Source organism: Oncorhynchus clarkii, chromosome 22 (genome assembly GCF_045791955.1).
Source record: "Oncorhynchus clarkii lewisi isolate Uvic-CL-2024 chromosome 22, UVic_Ocla_1.0, whole genome shotgun sequence".
Classification (NCBI taxonomy): Eukaryota; Metazoa; Chordata; class Actinopteri; order Salmoniformes; family Salmonidae; genus Oncorhynchus; species Oncorhynchus clarkii.
This window is the reverse complement of record NC_092168.1, coordinates 50,024,443-50,043,507: the sequence shown is the minus strand read 5'-3', so window position 1 is coordinate 50,043,507 and position 19,065 is coordinate 50,024,443. Positions and strand designations below refer to the sequence as shown.

Sequence of the window (19,065 nt, the reverse complement as noted above, 5' to 3'; positions counted from 1 at the left end):
CTCTACTCTACTCTCCTCTCCTCTACCCTCCTCTACTCTACCCTCCTCTCCTCTCCCCTACCCTCCTCTACCCTCCTCTCCTCTACCCTCCTCTACCCTCCTCTCCTCTTCTCTCCTCTCTTCTCATCTACCCTCCTCTACTCTACCTTCCTCTCTTCTCCTCTCCTCTGCCCTCCTCTCATGTGCTCTACCCTCCTCTCCTCTCCTCTCCTCTATTCTCCTCTCCTCTCTCTACCCTCCTCTCCCCCCTCCTCTCCTCTACCCTCCTCTCCTCTACCCTCCTCTCCTCTCCTCTACCCTCCTCTACCCTCCTCTCCTCTCCGCTACCCTCCTCTACCCTCCTCTCCTCTACCCTCCTCTACCCTCCTCTCCTCTCCTCTACCTTCCTCTCCTCTACCCTCCTCTACTCTACCCTCCTCTCCTCTACCCTTCTCTACTCTCCTCTCCTCTACTCTCCTCTACCCTCCTCTCCTCTCCTCTCCTCTCCTCTCCTCTCCTCTCCTCTCCTCTCCTCTACCCTCCTCTCCTCTCCTCTACCCTCCTCTACCCTCCTCTCCTCTACCCTCCTTTACCCTCCTTTCCTCTACCCTCCTCTCCCCTACTCTCCTCTCCCCTACTCTCCTCTCCTCTACCCTCCTCTCCTCTTCCATCCTCTCCTCTACCCTTCTCTCCTCTCCTCTACCCTCCTCTCCTCTCCTCTCCTCTACTCTCCTCTCCTTTACCCTTCTCTCCTCTACCCTCCTCTCCTCTCCTCTACTCTACTCTCCTCTCCCCTCCTCTCCTCTACTCTACCCTCCTCTACCCTCCTCTACTTTCCTCTACTCTCTTCTACTCTAATCTCATCTCCTCTAATCTCCTCTACCTCAGTAGAGTAGAGTTCAGCAGAGTAGTGTACAGTAGAGTGGAGTACAGTACGGTAGAGTAGGATAGAGTACAGTAGAGTACAGTAGATGTCAATACTGTAGAGTAGAGTAGAGTAGAGTACAGTACAGTACAGTACAGTACAGTACAGTACAGTACAGTAGAGTACAGTACAGTACAGTAGAGTACATTACAGTACAGTACAGTACAGTAGAGTAGAGTACAGTACAGTACAGTAGAGTACATTACAGTACAGTACAGTAGAGTACAGTAGAGTTGATAGAGTACAGTAGAGTAGATTACAGTACAGTAGAGTAGAGTACAATACAGTACAGTAGAGAACAGAAGAGTACAGTAGAGTGTTGTACAGTACAGGACAGTGCAGTAGAATAGAGTACAGTGCAGTAGAACAGAGTACAGTGCAGTACAGTAGAGTGCAGTACAATAGAGTAGAGTACAGTACAGTAGAATAGAGTAGAGTACCTTACAGTAGAGTGTTGTACAGTACAGTACATCACAGTGCAGTAGAATAGAGTACAGTACCTATAGCTGTACATACCCTTGTCTTCCAGTGGAGACAGCTGTACATACCCTAGCCTTCCAGTAGAGACAGCTGTACATACCCTAGCCTTCCAGTACCTAGAGCTGTACATACCCTAGCCTTCCAGTACCTACAGCTGTACATACCCTAGCCTTCCAGTACCTACAGCTGTACATACCCTAGCCGTCCAGTACCTACAGCTGTACATACCCTAGCCTTCCAGTACCTACAGCTGTACATACCCTAGCCTTCCAGTAGAGACAGCTGTACATACCCTAGCCTTCCAGTACCTACAGCTGTACATACCCTAGCCTTCCAGCACCTACAGCTGTACATACCCTAGCCTTCCAGTAGAGACAGCTGTACATACCCTAGCCTTCCAGTACCTACAGCTGTACATACCCTAGCCTTCCAGTACCTACAGCTGTACATACCCTAGCCTCCCAGTACCTACAGCTGTACATACCCTAGCCTTCCAGTAGAGACAGCTGTACATACCCTAGCCTTCCAGTACCTACAGCTGTACATACCCTAGCCTTCCAGTACCTACAGCTGTACATACCCTAGCCTTCCAGTAGAGACAGCTGTACATACCCTAGCCTTCCAGTACCTACAGCTGTACATACCCTAGCCTTCCAGTACCTACAGCTGTACATACCCTAGCCTTCCAGTAGAGACAGCGGTACATACCCTAGCCTTCCAGTAGAGAAAGCTGTACATACCCTAGCCTTCCAGTACCTACAGCTGTACATACCCTAGCCTTCCAGTACCTACAGCTGTACATACCCTAGCCTTCCAGTAGAGAAAGCTGTACATACCCTAGACACCTGGTACATACAAAACCCTAATGCACATGAGGGCACTACCTTCTCTGAGTTTGTACACAGATATAATGGAACAACAAATATTTCACAGTACTGAAAATATAAAAGCTAATTCAAAACATTAGCGTGTGATGTTTCTTTAAGACTCTGTTCACCTGTTCATATGTAGAGACAACAACATAACGGGATGGATGCTTGACCTCAGACATGCACGCAGGGACACATGCTCTGATCATAGTGCTGGGATGCATTATGTTGGTAACAGTAGCGTCCCGATTCCCACCGATATCATAACCTCAGGAACAAGTTCAATACCAACAAACTGAAAACCCGGAAGCAATTTCTCCTCTGTTTCCTTATACCTAAACAAGATTCAGATGCAGTTTTGAAACAGCATAGTCATCAGTTTAAGACTTAGAATGGAATTGAATCACATAGTAGAATCAGGTAAATTAGTGTTTATGGATCAGTGTCGTAACTGCAAGCTGGGTCGGAGCGACAAGCAGGAAGCAACACATATTCATACAGGAAGTAGACGAACGTTCGCACAGGAAACAGGAAGTAGTCAAAGATAACAAGGCCAACTCACCAGTCATGTCAGGAGGGAATGCAGCGAAGGGTTCTGAAAGAAAGAGAAGGACTAAATTGTATTAAAAATGCAATGCCATTCTGATCAACATACTACAGCAGACTGAGAGGAAGGTAAGACTGAGAGAGGAAGGTAAGACTGAGAGAGGAAGGTAAGACTGAGAGGAAGGTAAGACTGAGAGGAAGGTGAGACTGAGAGAGGAAGGTAAGACTGAAAGAGGAAGGTGTGACAGAGAGGAAGGTAAGACTGAGAGGAAGGTGAGAATGAGAGAGGAAGGTGAGACTGAGAGGAAGGTAAGACTGAGAGGAAGGTGAGACTGAGAGAGGAAGGTGAGACTGAGAGGAAGGTGAGACTGATAGGAAAGTAAGACTGAGAGGAAGGTGAGACTGAGAGAGGAAGGTGAGACTGAGAGAGGAAGGTGAGACTGAGAGAGGAAGATGTGACAGAGAGCAAGGTGAGACTGAGAGGAAAGTGTGACTGAGAGGAAGGAAAGACTGAGAGAGGAAGGTGAGACTGAGAGAGGAAGGTAAAGACAGAGAGGAAGGTGAGACTGAAAGAGGAAGGTGAGACTGAGAGAGGAAGGTAAGACTGAGGGGAGAGAGGAAGGTGAGACTGGAGGGAGAGAGGAAGTTGTAAGATGAGACTGAGAGGAAGGTGAGACTGAGAGAGAAGGAGGGACTGAGAGAGGAAGGTGAGACTTAGAGAGGAAGGTAAGACTGAGAGGGAAGGTGAGACTGAGAGGAAGGTGAGACTGAGAGAGAAAGGTGAGACTGAGAAGAAGGTAAGATTGAGAGGTAGGTGAGACTGAGAGAGGAAGGTGAGACTGAGAGAGGAAGGTGAGAGTGGGAGAGGAAGGTGAGACTGAGAGGAAGATGAGACTGAGAGGAAGGTGAGACTGAGAAGATGGTGACTAGCCCCAGTAGTTTGAATGTGAGACTGAGAGGACAGAGCGAAGAGAGGAGAACTGAGATTTGCAGCTGTTTATTGGCTGCTGAGGGAGAGGAGGAAGGGAGAGGAGGAGGAGGAGGAGGGGGAGAGGAGGAGGAGGGGAGAGGAGGAGGAGGAGGAGGAGGAGGGGGAGAGGAGGAGGAGGAGGGGGAGGAGGAGGAGGAGGAGGGGGAGAGGAGGAGGAGGAGGAGGAGGGGAGAGGAGGAGGAGGGGGAGAGGAGGAGGAGGGGGGGACGAGGAGGAGGAGGAGGGAGAGGAGGAGGAGGAGGGGAGAGGAGGAGGAGGAGGAGGAGGGGGAGAGGAGGAGGATGAGGAGATGAGGAGGAGGAGGAGGAGGGGGAGAGGAGGAGGAGGAGAGGAGGAGGAGGAGGAGGGGGAGAGGAGGAAGAGAAGGGGGAGAGGAGGAGGAGGAGGGAGAGAGGAGGATGAGGATGAGGGAGAGAGGAGGAGGAGGAGGAGGAGGAGGAGGAGGAGGAGGAGGAGGAGGAGGAGGAGGAGGAGGAGAGGAGGGGGAGAGGAGGAGGAGGGAGAGAGAAGGAGGAGGAGGAGGGAGAGAGGAGGAGGAGGAGGAGGGGGAGAGGAGGAGGAGGGGGAGAGGAGGAGGGGAGAGGAGGAGGAGGAGGGGGAGAGGAGGAGGAGGAGGAGGAGAGGAGGAGGAGGAGGTGGAGGGGGAGAGGAGGAGGAGGAGGGGGAGAGGAGGAGGGGAGAGGAGGAGGAGGAGGGGGAGAGGAGGAGGAGGAGGAGGAGGGGGAGAGGAGGAGGGGAGAGGAGGAGGAGGAGGGGGAGAGGAGGAGGAGGAGGAGGAGAGGAGGAGGAGGAGGTGGAGGGGGAGAGGAGGAGGAGGAGGAGGGGGAGAGGAGGAGGAGGAGGAGGGGAAGAGGAGGAGGAGGGGGAGAGGAGGAGGGGAGAGGAGGAGGAGGAGGGGGAGAGGAGGAGGAGGAGGAGGAGAGGAGGAGGAGGAGGTGGAGGGGGAGAGGAGGAGGAGGAGGAGGGGGAGAGGAGGAGGAGGAGGAGAGGAGGTCTGATGGAACATATCATAATGCTTATTGAGAACGAGGGTCTGTGGAATGAATGGGTGGATTACTGAGACAATTAACCAGAGCAGCAGACACAGGCGGGTTGGTAGGCAGGACTGGGCTGACGTTGTGTTGCAATAGATGAACTGTGTCTGAGAGGGAGTCTAGTCTACTGTACTGTGTCTGAGAGGTAGTCTAGTCTACTGTACTGTGTCTGAGAGGGAGGTAGTCTAGTCTACTGTACTGTGTCTGAGAGGTAGTCTAGCCTACTGTACTGTGTCTGAGAGGGAGTCTAGTCTACTGTACTGTGTCTGAGAGGTAGTCTAGTCTACTGTACTGTGTCTGAGAGGTAGTCTAGCCTACTGTACTGTGTCTGAGAGGGAGGTAGTCTAGTCTACTGTACTGTGTCTGAGAGGTAGTCTAGTCTACTGTACTGTGTCTGAGAGGTAGTCTAGTCTACTGTACTGTGTCTGAGAGGTAGTCTAGCCTACTGTACTGTGTCTGAGAGGGAGGTAGTCTAGTCTACTGTACTGTGTCTGAGAGGTAGTCTAGTCTACTGTACTGTGTCTGAGAGGTAGTCTAGCCTACTGTACTGTGTCTGAGAGGTAGTCTAGTCTACTGTACTGTGTCTGAGAGGTAGTCTAGCCTACTGTACTGTGTCTGAGAGGGAGTCTAGTCTACTGTACTGTGTCTGAGAGGTAGTCTAGCCTACTGTACTGTGTCTGAGAGGTAGTCTAGTCTACTGTACTGTGTCTGAGAGGTAGTCTAGTCTACTGTACTGTGTCTGAGAGGGAGGTAGTCTAGCCTACTGTACTGTGTCTGAGAGGTAGTCTAGTCTACTGTACTGTGTCTGAGAGGTAGTCTAGCCTACTGTACTGTGTCTGAGAGGTAGTCTAGTCTACTGTACTGTGTCTGAGAGGTAGTCTAGTCTACTGTACTGTGTCTGAGAGGTAGTCTAGCCTACTGTACTGTGTCTGAGAGGGAGTCTAATCTTCTGTACTGTGTCTGAGAGGTAGTCTAGTCTACTGTACTGTGTCTGAGAGGTAGTCTAGTCTACTGTACTGTGTCTGAGAGGTAGTCTAGTCTACTGTACTGTGTCTGAGAGGGAGGTAGTCTAGCCTACTGTACTGTGTCTGAGAGGTAGTCTAGCCTACTGTACTGTGTCTGAGAAGGAGTTCACTCTACTGTACTGTGTCTGAGAGGTAATCTAGCCTACTGTACTGTGTCTGAGAGGTTGTCTAGCCTACTGTACTGTGTCTGAGAGGGAGGTAGTCTAGTCTACTGTACTGTGTCTGAGAGGGAGGTAGTCTAGTCTACTGTACTGTGTCTGAGAGGGAGGTAGTCTAGTCTACTGTACTGTGTCTGAGAGGGAGGTAGTCTAGTCTACTGTACTGTGTCTGAGAGGGAGGTAGTCTAGTCTACTGTACTGTGTCTGAGAGGTAGTCTAGCCCAATGTACTGTGTCTGAGAGGTAGTCTAATCTACTGTAATGTGTCTGAGAGGGAGGTAGTCTAGTCTACTGTACTGTGTCTGAGAGGTAGTATAGCCTACTGTACTGTGTCTGAGAGGTAGTCTACTCTACTGTACTGTGTCTGAGAGGGAGTCTAGTCTACTGTACTGTGTCTGAGAGGTAGTCTAGTCTACTGTACTGTGTCTGAGAGAGAGGTAGTCTAGTCTACTGTACTTTGTCTGAGAGGGAGTCTAGTCTACTGTACTGTGTCTGAGAGGGAGGTAGTCTAGTCTACTGTACTGTGTCTGAGAGGGAGGTAGTCTAGCCTACTGTACTGTGTCTGAGAGGGAGGTAGTCTAGTCTTCTGTACTGTGTCTGAGAGGGAGGTACTGTGTCTGAGAGGGAGGTAGTCTAGAGGGAGGTCTAGTCTACTGTACTGTGTCTGAGAGGGAGGTAGTCTAGTCTTCTGTACTGTGTCTGAGAGGGAGGTAGTCTAGTCTACTGTACTGTGTCTGAGAGGGAGGTAGTCTAGTCTACTGTACTGTGTCTGAGAGGGAGGTAGTCTAGTCTACTGTACTGTGTCTGAGAGGGAGGTAGTCTAGTCTACTGTACTGTGTCTGAGAGGGAGGTAGTCTAGTCTACTGTACTGTACTGTGTCTGTGTCTGAGAGGGAGGTAGTCTAGTCTACTGTACTGTGTCTGAGAGGGAGGTAGGGTAGGTAGTCTAGCCTACTGTACTGTGTCTGAGAGGGAGGTAGTCTACTGTACTGTGTCTGAGAGGGAGGTAGTCTAGTCTACTGTACTGTGTCTGAAAGGGAGGTAGTCTAGCCTACTGTACTGTGTCTGAGAGGGAGGTAGTCTAGTCTTCTGTACTGTGTCTGAGAGGGAGTCTAGTCTACTGTACTGTGTCTGAGAGGGAGGTAGTCTAGCCTACTGTACTGTGTCTGAGAGGGAGGTAGTCTAGTCTACTGTACTGTGTCTGAGAGGGAGGTAGTCTAGCCTACTGTACTGTGTCTGAGAGGGAGGTAGTCTAGCCTACTGTACTGTGTCTGAGAGGTAGTCTAGTCTACTGTACTGTGTCTGAGAGGGAGGTAGTCTAGCCTACTGTACTGTGTCTGAGAGGGAGTCTAGTCTACTGTACTGTGTCTGAGAGGGAGGTAGTCTAGTCTACTGTACTGTGTCTGAGAGGGAGGTATTCTAGTCTTCTGTACTGTGTCTGAGAGGTAGTCTAGTCTACTGTACTGTGTCTGAGAGGGAGGTAGTCTAGCCTACTGTACTGTGTCTGAGAGGGAGGTAGTCTAGCCTACTGTACTGTGTCTGAGAGGTAGTCTAGTCAACTGTACTGTGTCTGAGAGGGAGGTAGTCTAGTCTACTGTACTGTGTCTGAGAGGGAGGTAGTCTAGTCTACTGTACTGTGTCTGAGAGGGAGGTAGTCTAGCCTACTGTACTGTGTCTGAGAGGGAGGTAGTCTAGTCTTCTGTACTGTGTCTGAGAGGGAGGTAGTCTAGTCTACTGTACTGTGTCTGAGAGGGAGGTAGTCTAGTCTTCTGTACTGTGTCTGAGAGGGAGGTCTGTACTGTGTCTGAGAGGGAGGTAGTCTAGTCTACTGTACTGTACTGTGTCTGAGAGGGAGGTAGTCTAGCCTACTGTACTGTGTCTGAGAGGGAGGTAGTCTAGTCTTCTGTACTGTGTCTGAGAGGGAGGTAGTCTAGTCTACTGTACTGTGTCTGAGAGGGAGGTAGTCTAGCCTACTGTACTGTGTCTGAGAGGGAGGTAGTCTAGCCTACTGTACTGTGTCTGAGAGGGAGGTAGTCTAGTCTTCTGTACTGTGTCTGAGAGGGAGGTAGTCTAGCCTACTGTACTGTGTCTGAGAGGGAGGTAGTCTAGTCTACTGTACTGTGTCTGAGAGGGAGGTAGTCTAGTCTACTGTACTGTGTCTGAAAGGGAGGTAGTCTAGCCTACTGTACTGTGTCTGAGAGGGAGGTAGTCTAGTCTTCTGTACTGTGTCTGAGAGGGAGTCTAGTCTACTGTACTGTGTCTGAGAGGGAGGTAGTCTAGCCTACTGTACTGTGTCTGAGAGGGAGGTAGTCTAGTCTACTGTACTGTGTCTGAGAGGGAGGTAGTCTAGCCTACTGTACTGTGTCTGAGAGGGAGGTAGTCTAGCCTACTGTACTGTGTCTGAGAGGTAGTCTAGTCTACTGTACTGTGTCTGAGAGGGAGGTAGTCTAGCCTACTGTACTGTGTCTGAGAGGGAGTCTAGTCTACTGTACTGTGTCTGAGAGGGAGGTAGTCTAGTCTACTGTACTGTGTCTGAGAGGGAGGTATTCTAGTCTTCTGTACTGTGTCTGAGAGGTAGTCTAGTCTACTGTACTGTGTCTGAGAGGGAGGTAGTCTAGCCTACTGTACTGTGTCTGAGAGGGAGGTAGTCTAGCCTACTGTACTGTGTCTGAGAGGTAGTCTAGTCAACTGTACTGTGTCTGAGAGGGAGGTAGTCTAGTCTACTGTACTGTGTCTGAGAGAGAGGTAGTCTAGTCTACTGTACTGTGTCTGAGAGGGAGTCTAGTCTACTGTACTGTGTCTGAGAGGGAGGTAGTCTAGTCTACTGCACTGTGTCTGAGAGGGAGGTAGTCTAGCCTACTGTACTGTGTCTGAGAGGGAGGTAGTCTAGTCTTCTGTACTGTGTCTGAGAGGGAGGTAGTCTAGTCTACTGTACTGTGTCTGAGAGGGAGGTAGTCTAGCCTACTGTACTGTGTCTGAGAGGGAGGTAGTCTAGTCTACTGTACTGTGTCTGAGAGGGAGTCTAGTCTACTGTACTGTGTCTGAGAGGGAGGTAGTCTAGTCTACTGTACTGTGTCTGAGAGGGAGGTAGTCTAGTCTACTGTACTGTGTCTGAGAGGGAGGTAGTCTAGTCTACTGTACTGTGTCTGAGAGGGAGGTAGTCTAGCCTACTGTACTGTGTCTGAGAGGGAGGTAGTCTAGTCTTCTGTACTGTGTCTGAGAGGGAGGTAGTCTAGTCTACTGTACTGTGTCTGAGAGGGAGGTAGTCTAGTCTTCTGTACTGTGTCTGAGAGGGAGTCTAGTCTACTGTACTGTGTCTGAGAGGGAGGTAGTCTAGCCTACTGTACTGTGTCTGAGAGGGAGGTAGTCTAGTCTACTGTACTGTGTCTGAGAGGGAGGTAGTCTAGACTACTGTACTGTGTCTGAGAGGGAGGTAGTCTGTGTCTGAGAGGGAGGTAGTCTAGCCTACTGTACTGTGTCTGAGAGGGAGGTAGTCTAGCCTACTGTACTGTGTCTGAGAGGGAGGTAGTCTAGTCTTCTGTACTGTGTCTGAGAGGGAGGTAGTCTAGCATACTGTACTGTGTCTGAGAGGGAGGTAGTCTAGTCTACTGTACTGTGTCTGAGAGGGAGGTAGTCTAGTCTACTGTACTGTGTCTGAAAGGGAGGTAGTCTAGCCTACTGTACTGTGTCTGAGAGGGAGGTAGTCTAGTCTTCTGTACTGTGTCTGAGAGGGAGTCTAGTCTACAGTACTGTGTCTGAGAGGGAGGTAGTCTAGCCTACTGTACTGTGTCTGAGAGGGAGGTAGTCTAGTCTACTGTACTGTGTCTGAGAGGGAGGTAGTCTAGCCTACTGTACTGTGTCTGAGAGGGAGGTAGTCTAGCCTACTGTACTGTGTCTGAGAGGTAGTCTAGTCTACTGTACTGTGTCTGAGAGGGAGGTAGTCTAGCCTACTGTACTGTGTCTGAGAGGGAGTCTAGTCTACTGTACTGTGTCTGAGAGGGAGGTAGTCTAGTCTACTGTACTGTGTCTGAGAGGGAGGTAGTCTAGTCTAGTCTTCTGTACTGTGTCTGAGAGGTAGTCTAGTCTACTGTACTGTGTCTGAGAGGGAGGTAGTCTAGCCTACTGTACTGTGTCTGAGAGGGAGGTAGTCTAGCCTACTGTACTGTGTCTGAGAGGTAGTCTAGTCTACTGTACTGTGTCTGAGAGGGAGGTAGTCTAGCCTACTGTACTGTGTCTGAGAGGGAGGTAGTCTAGTCTACTGTACTGTGTCTGAGAGGGAGGTAGTCTAGTCTACTGTACTGTGTCTGAGAGGGAGTCTAGTCTACTGTACTGTGTCTGAGAGGGAGGTAGTCTAGTCTACTGTACTGTGTCTGAGAGGGAGGTAGTCTAGTCTTCTGTACTGTGTCTGAGAGGTAGTCTAGTCTACTGTACTGTGTCTGAGAGGGAGGTAGTCTAGTCTTCTGTACTGTGTCTGAGAGGTAGTCTAGTCTACTGTACTGTGTCTGAGAGGGAGTCTAGTCTACTGTACTGTGTCTGAGAGGGAGGTAGTCTAGTCTACTGTACTGTGTCTGAGAGGGAGGTAGTCTAGTCTTCTGTACTGTGTCTGAGAGGTAGTCTAGTCTACTGTACTGTGTCTGAGAGGGAGGTAGTCTAGTCTTCTGTACTGTGTCTGAGAGGGAGTCTAGTCTACTGTACTGTGTCTGAGAGGGAGGTAGTCTAGCCTACTGTACTGTGTCTGAGAGGGAGGTAGTCTAGTCTACTGTACTGTGTCTGAGAGGGAGGTAGTCTAGTCTTCTGTACTGTGTCTGAGAGGTAGTCTAGTCTACTGTACTGTGTCTGAGAGGGAGGTAGTCTAGTCTACTGTACTGTGTCTGAGAGGGAGGTAGTCTAGTCTTCTGTACTGTGTCTGAGAGGGAGGTAGTCTAGTCTACTGTACTGTGTCTGAGAGGGAGGTAGTCTAGTCTTCTGTACTGTGTCTGAGAGGTAGTCTAGTCTACTGTACTGTGTCTGAGAGGGAGTCTAGTCTACTGTACTGTGTCTGAGAGGGAGGTAGTCTAGTCTACTGTACTGTGTCTGAGAGGGAGGTAGTCTAGTCTTCTGTACTGTGTCTGAGAGGTAGTCTAGTCTACTGTACTGTGTCTGAGAGGGAGGTAGTCTAGTCTTCTGTACTGTGTCTGAGAGGGAGTCTAGTCTACTGTACTGTGTCTGAGAGGGAGGTAGTCTAGCCTACTGTACTGTGTCTGAGAGGGAGGTAGTCTAGTCTACTGTACTGTGTCTGAGAGGGAGGTAGTCTAGTCTTCTGTACTGTGTCTGAGAGGTAGTCTAGTCTACTGTACTGTGTCTGAGAGGGAGGTAGTCTAGTCTACTGTACTGTGTCTGAGAGGGAGTCTAGTAATTCCCTCTGATGACAGTGGAAGACTGTGTTAACCGAGAAGAGAGAAGAGGGAGAAAGATGACATTAAATATAGATTAGAATCATAGTGTAGGCGCATGGCCTACTTTCATGGTTTTGTGAACGAGAACATGTAAACTATTTTTCTTCTCTCTTTTTTTCCCTTTTTTTGTGAACTTTGGGACCATGTAGAGAGATGCAGAGCCAGAAAGAAAGAGAGGCCCCTTTAATGAATGAGTTGGTAGAGCATATAGTGCCTGCAATGCCAGGGTTGTGGGTTCGATTCCCACGGGGGGGGGGGGGGGGGGGGGGGACGACGACGACGACATGAACATGAATGAGAGGGTATGACTGAAGAGGGAGGGTGTGTGTCTGTTAACCCGGGGACGGTTTGCAGCCTCATGTAACTGGTGGGAATCAGTCTCCTGCTCGCCAAGGTCAAAACAGACGTGAGGATGCGCTTACTTACGGGTGCACTGTTCCAGCTCAGTACTGGAGCTCATGTGGATGTTGTCGATCCAGATGTGTCCTCGGTTGCTGTGCTCAAAGAAGCCCTCGATCACCACCTTGACGGACAGAAAATAAGATTACAGACTTCATTATTATCTCAGAGTAATAAATGACCTGTCACTAAATCAAGAACACTAGTACTACGGTCTGTGGGTTCGGTCTGTGTACCTGGTACTCTTTGGGTGACTGGGGCAGGATGGTGCGACCCTCCTTCCACACGGACCCCTGGTCTCCTCTGAGGGCCCAGAGCAGAGTCTCCTCCCGGTCGTTGTCTCTGATGAGGATCCTGAGGGACCCCAGGCCCTGGTTCTCGGGCCCCTGGAGCTGGTAGTTGAAGAGAAGGCACAGCGGCCCTCTCTCAGGCCCCACAGCGGGGCTCACAAGACGGGCTCGCTGCCTCTCTGTCCTGGGGCTGGCCTCGATGTGGAGAAAGTTACCCACGTCTGAAGGACAGGAACACAGAGAAATCAGAGTTAGACAATATGGAGTGTCCCCTAGCTATCAATACAATATGGAGTGTCCCCTAGCCATCAATACAATATGGAGTGTCCCCCAGCTATCAATACAATATGGAGTGTCCCCTAGCTATCAATACAGTAGGGAGTGTCCTCTTGCCATCAATACAGTAGGGAGTGTCCTCTTGCCATCAATACAGTAGGGAGTGTCCCCTTGCCATCAATACAGTAGGGAGTGTCCCCTAATCATCAATACAGTATGGAGTGTCCCCTAATCATCAATACAGTATGGAGTGTCCCCTAGCCATCAATACAGTAGGGAGTGTCCTCTTGCCATCAATACAGTAGGGAGTGTCCCCTTGCCATCAATACAGTAGGGAGTGTCCCCTTGCCATCAATACAGTAGGGAGTGTCCCCTAGCCATCAATACAGTAGGGAGTGTCCCCTAGCAATCAATACAGTAGGGAGTGTCCCCTAGCCATCAATACAGTAGGGAGTGTCCCCTAGCCATCAATACAGTAGGGAGTGTCCCCTTACCATCAATACAGTAGGGAGTGTCCCCTAGCCATCAATACAGTAGGGAGTGTCCCCTAGCCATCAATACAGTAGGGAGTGTCCCCTAATCATCAATACAGTATGGAGTGTCCCCTTGCCATCAATACAGTAGGGAGTGTCCCCTTGCCATCAATACAGTAGGGAGTGTCCCCTTGACATCAATACAGTAGGGAGTGTCCCCTTGCCATCAATACAGTATGGAGTGTCCCCTAGCCATCAATACAGTAGGGAGTGTCCCCTTGCCATCAATACAGTATGAAGTGTCCCCTTGCTTGGCTAATGCTTGGCTATGAAAAGCCAACTGGCATTTGCTCCTGATGTACTAACCTGTTGTACCCTTTACAACCCTGCTGGCTATCTATGAACATTTGAACATCTTGGTCATGTTCTGTTATAATCTCCACCCAGCACAGCCAGAAGAGGACTGGCCACCCCTCATAGCCTGCTTCCCCTCTAGGTTTCTTCCTAGGTTCTGGCCTTTCTAGGGAGTTTTCCAAGCCACCGTGCTTCTACACCTGCATTGCTTGCTGTTTGTGGTTTTTAGGCTGGGTTTCTGTACAGCACTTTGAGATATCAGCTGATGTAAGAAGGGCTTTATAAATACATTTGATTGATTGATTGATTGATTGATAGCCTGTCTTCTCTCAAGAACCGGGTCTGCCTACGACTGTGTCTCTTAATAACAAGGTTATGCTCACTGTGTCTGTACATAGTCAATGGTTTTCTTAATGTCTGGTCAGTCAAAGTGGTCAGGTAACCTTTCACTGTGTGTTCGCTGTTTAGGGCCAGATTGCATTCTAATTTGATCTGTTTTTGAGCACCATTATTTTGAGATTTACTGTCAGGGCCCAGGTCTGTCAGGGCCCAGGTCTGTCAGGGCCCAGGTCTGTCAGGGTTCAGGTCTGTCAGGGCCCAGGTCTGTAAGGGCCCAGGTCTGTCAGGGTCCAGGTCTGTCAGGGTCCAGGTCTGTCAGGTCCCAGGTCTGTCAGGGCCCAGGTCTGTCAGGGCCCAGGTCTGTCAGAATCTGTGCAGAAGATCTACGTGCTGCTGTAGGCCCTCCTTGGATGGTGACAAAAGCACCAGCAAACAGATCATCAGCAAACAGTAGACATTTGACCTCTGTCTCTGTCTCTGTCTCCGTCTCCATCTCTGTCTCCCTCTCTGTGTCTCTGTCTCTGTCTCTGTCTCTGTCTCCGTCTCCGTCTTCGTCTCCGTCTCTGTCTCTGTCTCTGTCTCTGTCTCCGTCTCCGTCTCTGTCTTTCTCTCTGTGTCTCTGTCTCTGTATCTCTCTCTCTTTCTCTGTCTCTGTCTCTGTCTCTGTCTCTGTCTCTGTCTCCGTCTCCATCTCTGTCTCTGTCTCCCTCTCTGTCTTTCTCTCTCTCTCTCTCTCTCTCTCTCTCTCTCTCTCTCTCTCTCTGTCTCTCTCTGTCTCTCTCTCTCTCTCTCTCCCTCCTCTCTCTCTCTCTCTCTCTCTCTCTCACACATCATTTTTCACAGCAGTTATAATCCTCTCAGCCAGAAAAGAGAAGAGCTGATTTATTGATATTATTTTACAGCCGTTCTTTTCCAGTTAGATAAAACTTTGATGAATTAGAAACACATCCAGATGAATGAATTATAAATCAAGGTTGATGAGGAAGTAACTAACTATTTCTTCACAGTGACTGCGTCTCATATTGCACTCTATGTCCTACATAGTGCACTACTTTTGTCCAGGGGCCATAAGGGGTTATTTATAGAATAGGGAGCCATTTGGGAAACACAAAATAAAGTGTCTAAATTGCTCTTCTCTTTAATTAATACAGTCCAAACTTGTTTCTGTTTGATCCTGGGAAGGATAAATTAATTCTACTTCTTGTTGGTGTTCAGTCCCAAATGGCACCCTAGGGCCAATAAGGCTCTTGTCAAAAGTAGTGCACTATATACCGAATAGGGTGCTATTTGGGAAGCACACTTGATAGCTACATGCAGTACTACTTAGCATAAAGTGATCTGCCTGTGAGAGAGAACACACAGTGATCTGCCTGTGAGGGAGAACACACAGTGATCTGCCTGTGAGGTAACACACACAGTGATATGCCTGTGAGGTAACACACACAGTGATCTTCCTGTGAGGTAACACACACAGTGATCTGCCTGTGAGGTAACACACACAGTGATCTGCCTGTGAGGTAACACACACAGTGATCTGCCTGTGAGGTAACACACACAGTGATCTGCCTGTGAGGTAACACACACAGTGATCTGCCTGTGAGGTAACACACACAGTGATCTGCCTGTGAGGTAACACACACAGTGATCTGCCTGTGAGGGAGAACACACAGTGATCTGCCTGTGAGGTAACCCCCAGTAACCCCCAGACAAGGTCAGCTAGTGTGTTGAGAGGCTGTGTGCATTCATAGTGCTCCAATGTGAAGTCACTTCCTGTTACAGCCTGGTGTGTTGAGAAGCTGTGTGCATTCATAGTGCCCCAACGTGAAGTCACTTCCTGTTACAGCCTGGTGTGTTGAGAGGCTGTGTGCATTCATAGTGCCCCAACGTGAAGTCACTTCCTGTTACAGCCTGGTGTGTTGAGAGGCTGTGTGCATTCATAGTGCCCCAACGTGAAGTCACTTCCTGTTACAGCCTGGTGTATTGGGAGGCTGTGTGCATTCATAGTGCTCCAACGTGAAGTCTCCCTGTACAGCCTGGTGTATTGGGAGGCTGTGTGCATTCATAGTGCTCCAACGTGAAGTCTCCCTGTACAGCCTGGTGTGTTGGGCCTGAGAGAGAGAGAGTGCTGGATCAGCCGTCTAGCAGAGTGTCACGCCCTGGCATTAGTTATCTTTGTTTTCTTTATTATTTTGGTTAGGTCAGGGTGTGACATGGGGGATTTATGTGTTTGCCTGGTCTAGGGTTTTTTGTATGTTTATGGGGCTGTTTCCTTTCTAGGTAGTTTGTAGGTCTATGGTTGCACAGATTTGTTCTCAATTAGAGGAAGCTGTCTATCGTTGTCTCTGATTGGGAACCATATTTAGGCAGCCATATTCTGTGGGTACTTTGTGGGTGATTGTTTCCGTGTCTGTGTTTGTTTCACCACACAGGACTGTTTTGGTTTTCACATTTATTGTTTTGTATTTTGTAGTGTTCTCGTTTGTCGTCTATATTAAAGATGTTGAACACTAAACAACGCTGTATTTTGGTCCTCCTCTCCTTCAGCGGAAGAAAACCGTGACACAGAGTCTGTTAATTGAAATGCATTCCAGGTGACTACCTCATGAAGCTGGTTGAGAGAATGCCAAGAGTGTGCAAAAGCTGTCATCAAGGCAAAGGGTGGCTACTTTAGCGAATCTTAAATATAAAATGAAAATATAAGTTTATGATTTGTTTAACACTTTCTTGGTTACTACATGATTCCATATGTGTTATTTCATAGTTGTGATGTCTTCACTATTATTCTACAATGTAGAAAATAGTAAAAAATTAAGAAAAACCCTTGAATGAGTAGGTGTGTTCACACCTTTGACTGGCACTGTGTATATATAGCAATCAATTACTAAATGTACGGAACATTCCTTTCGATCCCAGATTTTAGTTGCAGAGAAGCACATTGGGTGTCATAAAAAGAAAACCACCAGTCAAGAGGATACAGACAAGAGCTCAAGAGGTTTTAGATATGCAGAAAAATAGACCTAGAACATATTTTCCAAATAGAATTTTCAGTTGTTTGGAAGCTAAATTCCCCCCCCCCAGCCATCCTCACGTACTTTGCACCTCCTCAGATTGTTGGGGTTCATGACGTGTGTTTGTGTGTGTGTGTGTGTGTGGAGTTCAGACGGGAAAGTCAGGCCACGGGAGAAACAGGACTGGGCTGGAGCTCAGGAAGTAGAGGAAAGAGAGATGGGGGAGGGAGAAGGAAGCGAGAGAGAGAGAACAATAGCATCTTAGTGGTGTTAAGGCAGGGTTGTGGGTGCAGGGCCCATGGGACAGGAGATGTAGAGTTATGGAGTGGATACAGGTGGATACAGGTGGATACAGGTGGATACAGGTAGATGCAGGTAGATAGAGGTAGATACAGGTAGATACAGGTGGATACAGGTGGAGTGACAGAAGGAGGGGATGGTGCGGAAAGCATAGGGAGGGGATGGGGCGGAAAGCATAGGGAGGGGATGGAGGGGAAGGGCTGTACACTGCCATAAAGAGGGATACATGTTACTGTGGGCTTTAGGGTCTGATTAATATGCCTATAAATGATGCGGGTATTAGACCATATTCCAACGCATAATATGCAGAGACACCCCATTTCAGCATGGATTCTGATCCAGGATCCAAAAACCAGCTGTCACCTCTCTATAAATGTCAGTGTTTTTCCTGTCCAGTGATGACCATGAAAAAACCAGCTGTCACCTCTCTTTAAATTTCAGTGTGTCTCCTATCCAGTGATGACCAGATGACTGTAAATGTGAGCGGTACTGACCGTCTTTGGGCAGAGAGAGAGGTAGATCCAGACTAGGTGTGAGACCAGACGAGAGGCTGCCGCTGTGGAGAGACCAGCTCAGCTCTGACATGCTGTCTGGGATCCAGCCACACAGACTGGACTCAAAGTCACACAGACCGCCCAGAGACCACACAGTAGTTCCTAAAGAGGAGGGGTAGAGAGGGAAAAGGAGAGAGAGAGAGAGAGAGAGATAACAAGATAAGTTAAACCCATTATATTTAGCCTAGTTCCTACCACAGTGCTGTTAGTTCCAAGTTTCCTACACTCCTTTTGGGAGAACTCACACCCATGGCCTTGAATGAGGCTTGTTAGAGATTAGCATGCAGCATTAGCGCTGAGCCCTGACACCTACTGATAGAGGTCTAGATTATAGATTAAACAACAGGAGTGCTGGGCTAACGCTAGCTACAGTTAGCCTCATCAGCATGGAGCCCTACACCCTGGAATCACCCCTCAGAAATCAGCAGAGAAGAGAGAAGCAGAGACACACACATACAGTGTAATGTTAACATTATAATGTTAGCGGCATAATAATAGCATTATAATGTTAGCGGCAAAATGTTAGCATCGTAATGTTAGCGGGATAATATTAGCATTATAATGTTAGCGGCGTAATGTTAGCATTATAATGTTAGCGGCATAATGTTAGCGGCATAATGTTAGCATTATAATGTTAGCGGCATAATGTTAGCATTATAATGTTAGCGGCATAATGTTAGAGTCATAATGTTAGCACTATAATGTTAGCGGCATAATGTTAGAAGAGAGACAGCTCAATTCTCGGAGCAGTTTACGCTGCTATTAGTTGAAAACACACAAGAGCACAAATCCAGCGCACACACAGTGGACTAACCACATCCTCATTGGAGCACAGGATAGGTAGCTCAATCAATGATGCTGATCAGACAGATCGTGATCAATACGTGTCTGAGCCTTACACCACGGTGAGGCCCTGTGTGCGTGTGTTACAGCGTGTACCTGGTCCTCTCGAGGCAGCGGTGGTCTCCTCTAGTCTAGGCAGTGGGGTTGTGGCAGTGTCAGGAAGAGTAGTCATTTCTATAGAGAGGAGAAAAGAGCAGAGAGGATGATTAACTTTATCCTACAATTTTGCACGAGGTTCAACGGAAATTAGACCTCTGCTTTACACTAAACCCCTGAGAACCAACAACAAGAGTCTGTGTCACCTCTCTACCGTGTGAGGTCGTAGTGTAAACAACAACACATCTCTACCGTGTGAGGTCGTAGTGTAAACAACAACACATCTCTACCGTGTGAGGTCGTAGTGTAAACAACAACACCTCTCTACCGTGTGAGGTCGTAGTGTAAACAACAACACATCTCTACCGTGTGAAGTCGTAGTGTAAACAACACATCTCTACCGTGTGAGCCAGAGAGGTCGGAGGTATGGAGGTAGGGAGCTCGGGAGGTATGGAGGTAGGGAGGTATGGAGGTCGGGAGGTATGGAGGTAGGGAGCTCGGGAGGTATGGAGGTAGGGAGGTCGGGAGGCCGGGAGGTATGGAGGTATGGAGATAGGGAGGTCGGGAGGTATGGAGGTAGGGAGGTCGGGAGGTATGGAGGTCGGAGGTATGGAGGTATGGAGGTATGGAGGTAGGGAGGTATGGAGGTCGGGAGGTATGGAGGTAGGGAGGTAGGGAGGTATGGAGGTATGG

The 19,065-nt window shown here is 48.9% G+C and overlaps 1 protein-coding gene across 3 annotated transcripts in view; it reads right to left on the bottom strand.

Moving 5' to 3' along the window:
- Window positions 1-19,065, bottom strand: part of LOC139380991 (neuropilin-2-like) — a 184,271-nt gene that overhangs the window by 22,296 nt on the left and 142,910 nt on the right. For all 3 annotated transcript variants that reach the window (XM_071124210.1, XM_071124212.1, XM_071124211.1), the window contains exons 12-16: window positions 18,373-18,450; window positions 17,374-17,535; window positions 12,076-12,350; window positions 11,867-11,963; window positions 2,816-2,848 (exon numbers count right to left, since the gene is read on the bottom strand). In XM_071124210.1, the coding sequence (XP_070980311.1) occupies window positions 2,816-2,848; window positions 11,867-11,963; window positions 12,076-12,350; window positions 17,374-17,535; window positions 18,373-18,450 (645 nt within the window). The remainder of the gene's footprint in view (window positions 1-2,815; window positions 2,849-11,866; window positions 11,964-12,075; window positions 12,351-17,373; window positions 17,536-18,372; window positions 18,451-19,065) is intronic.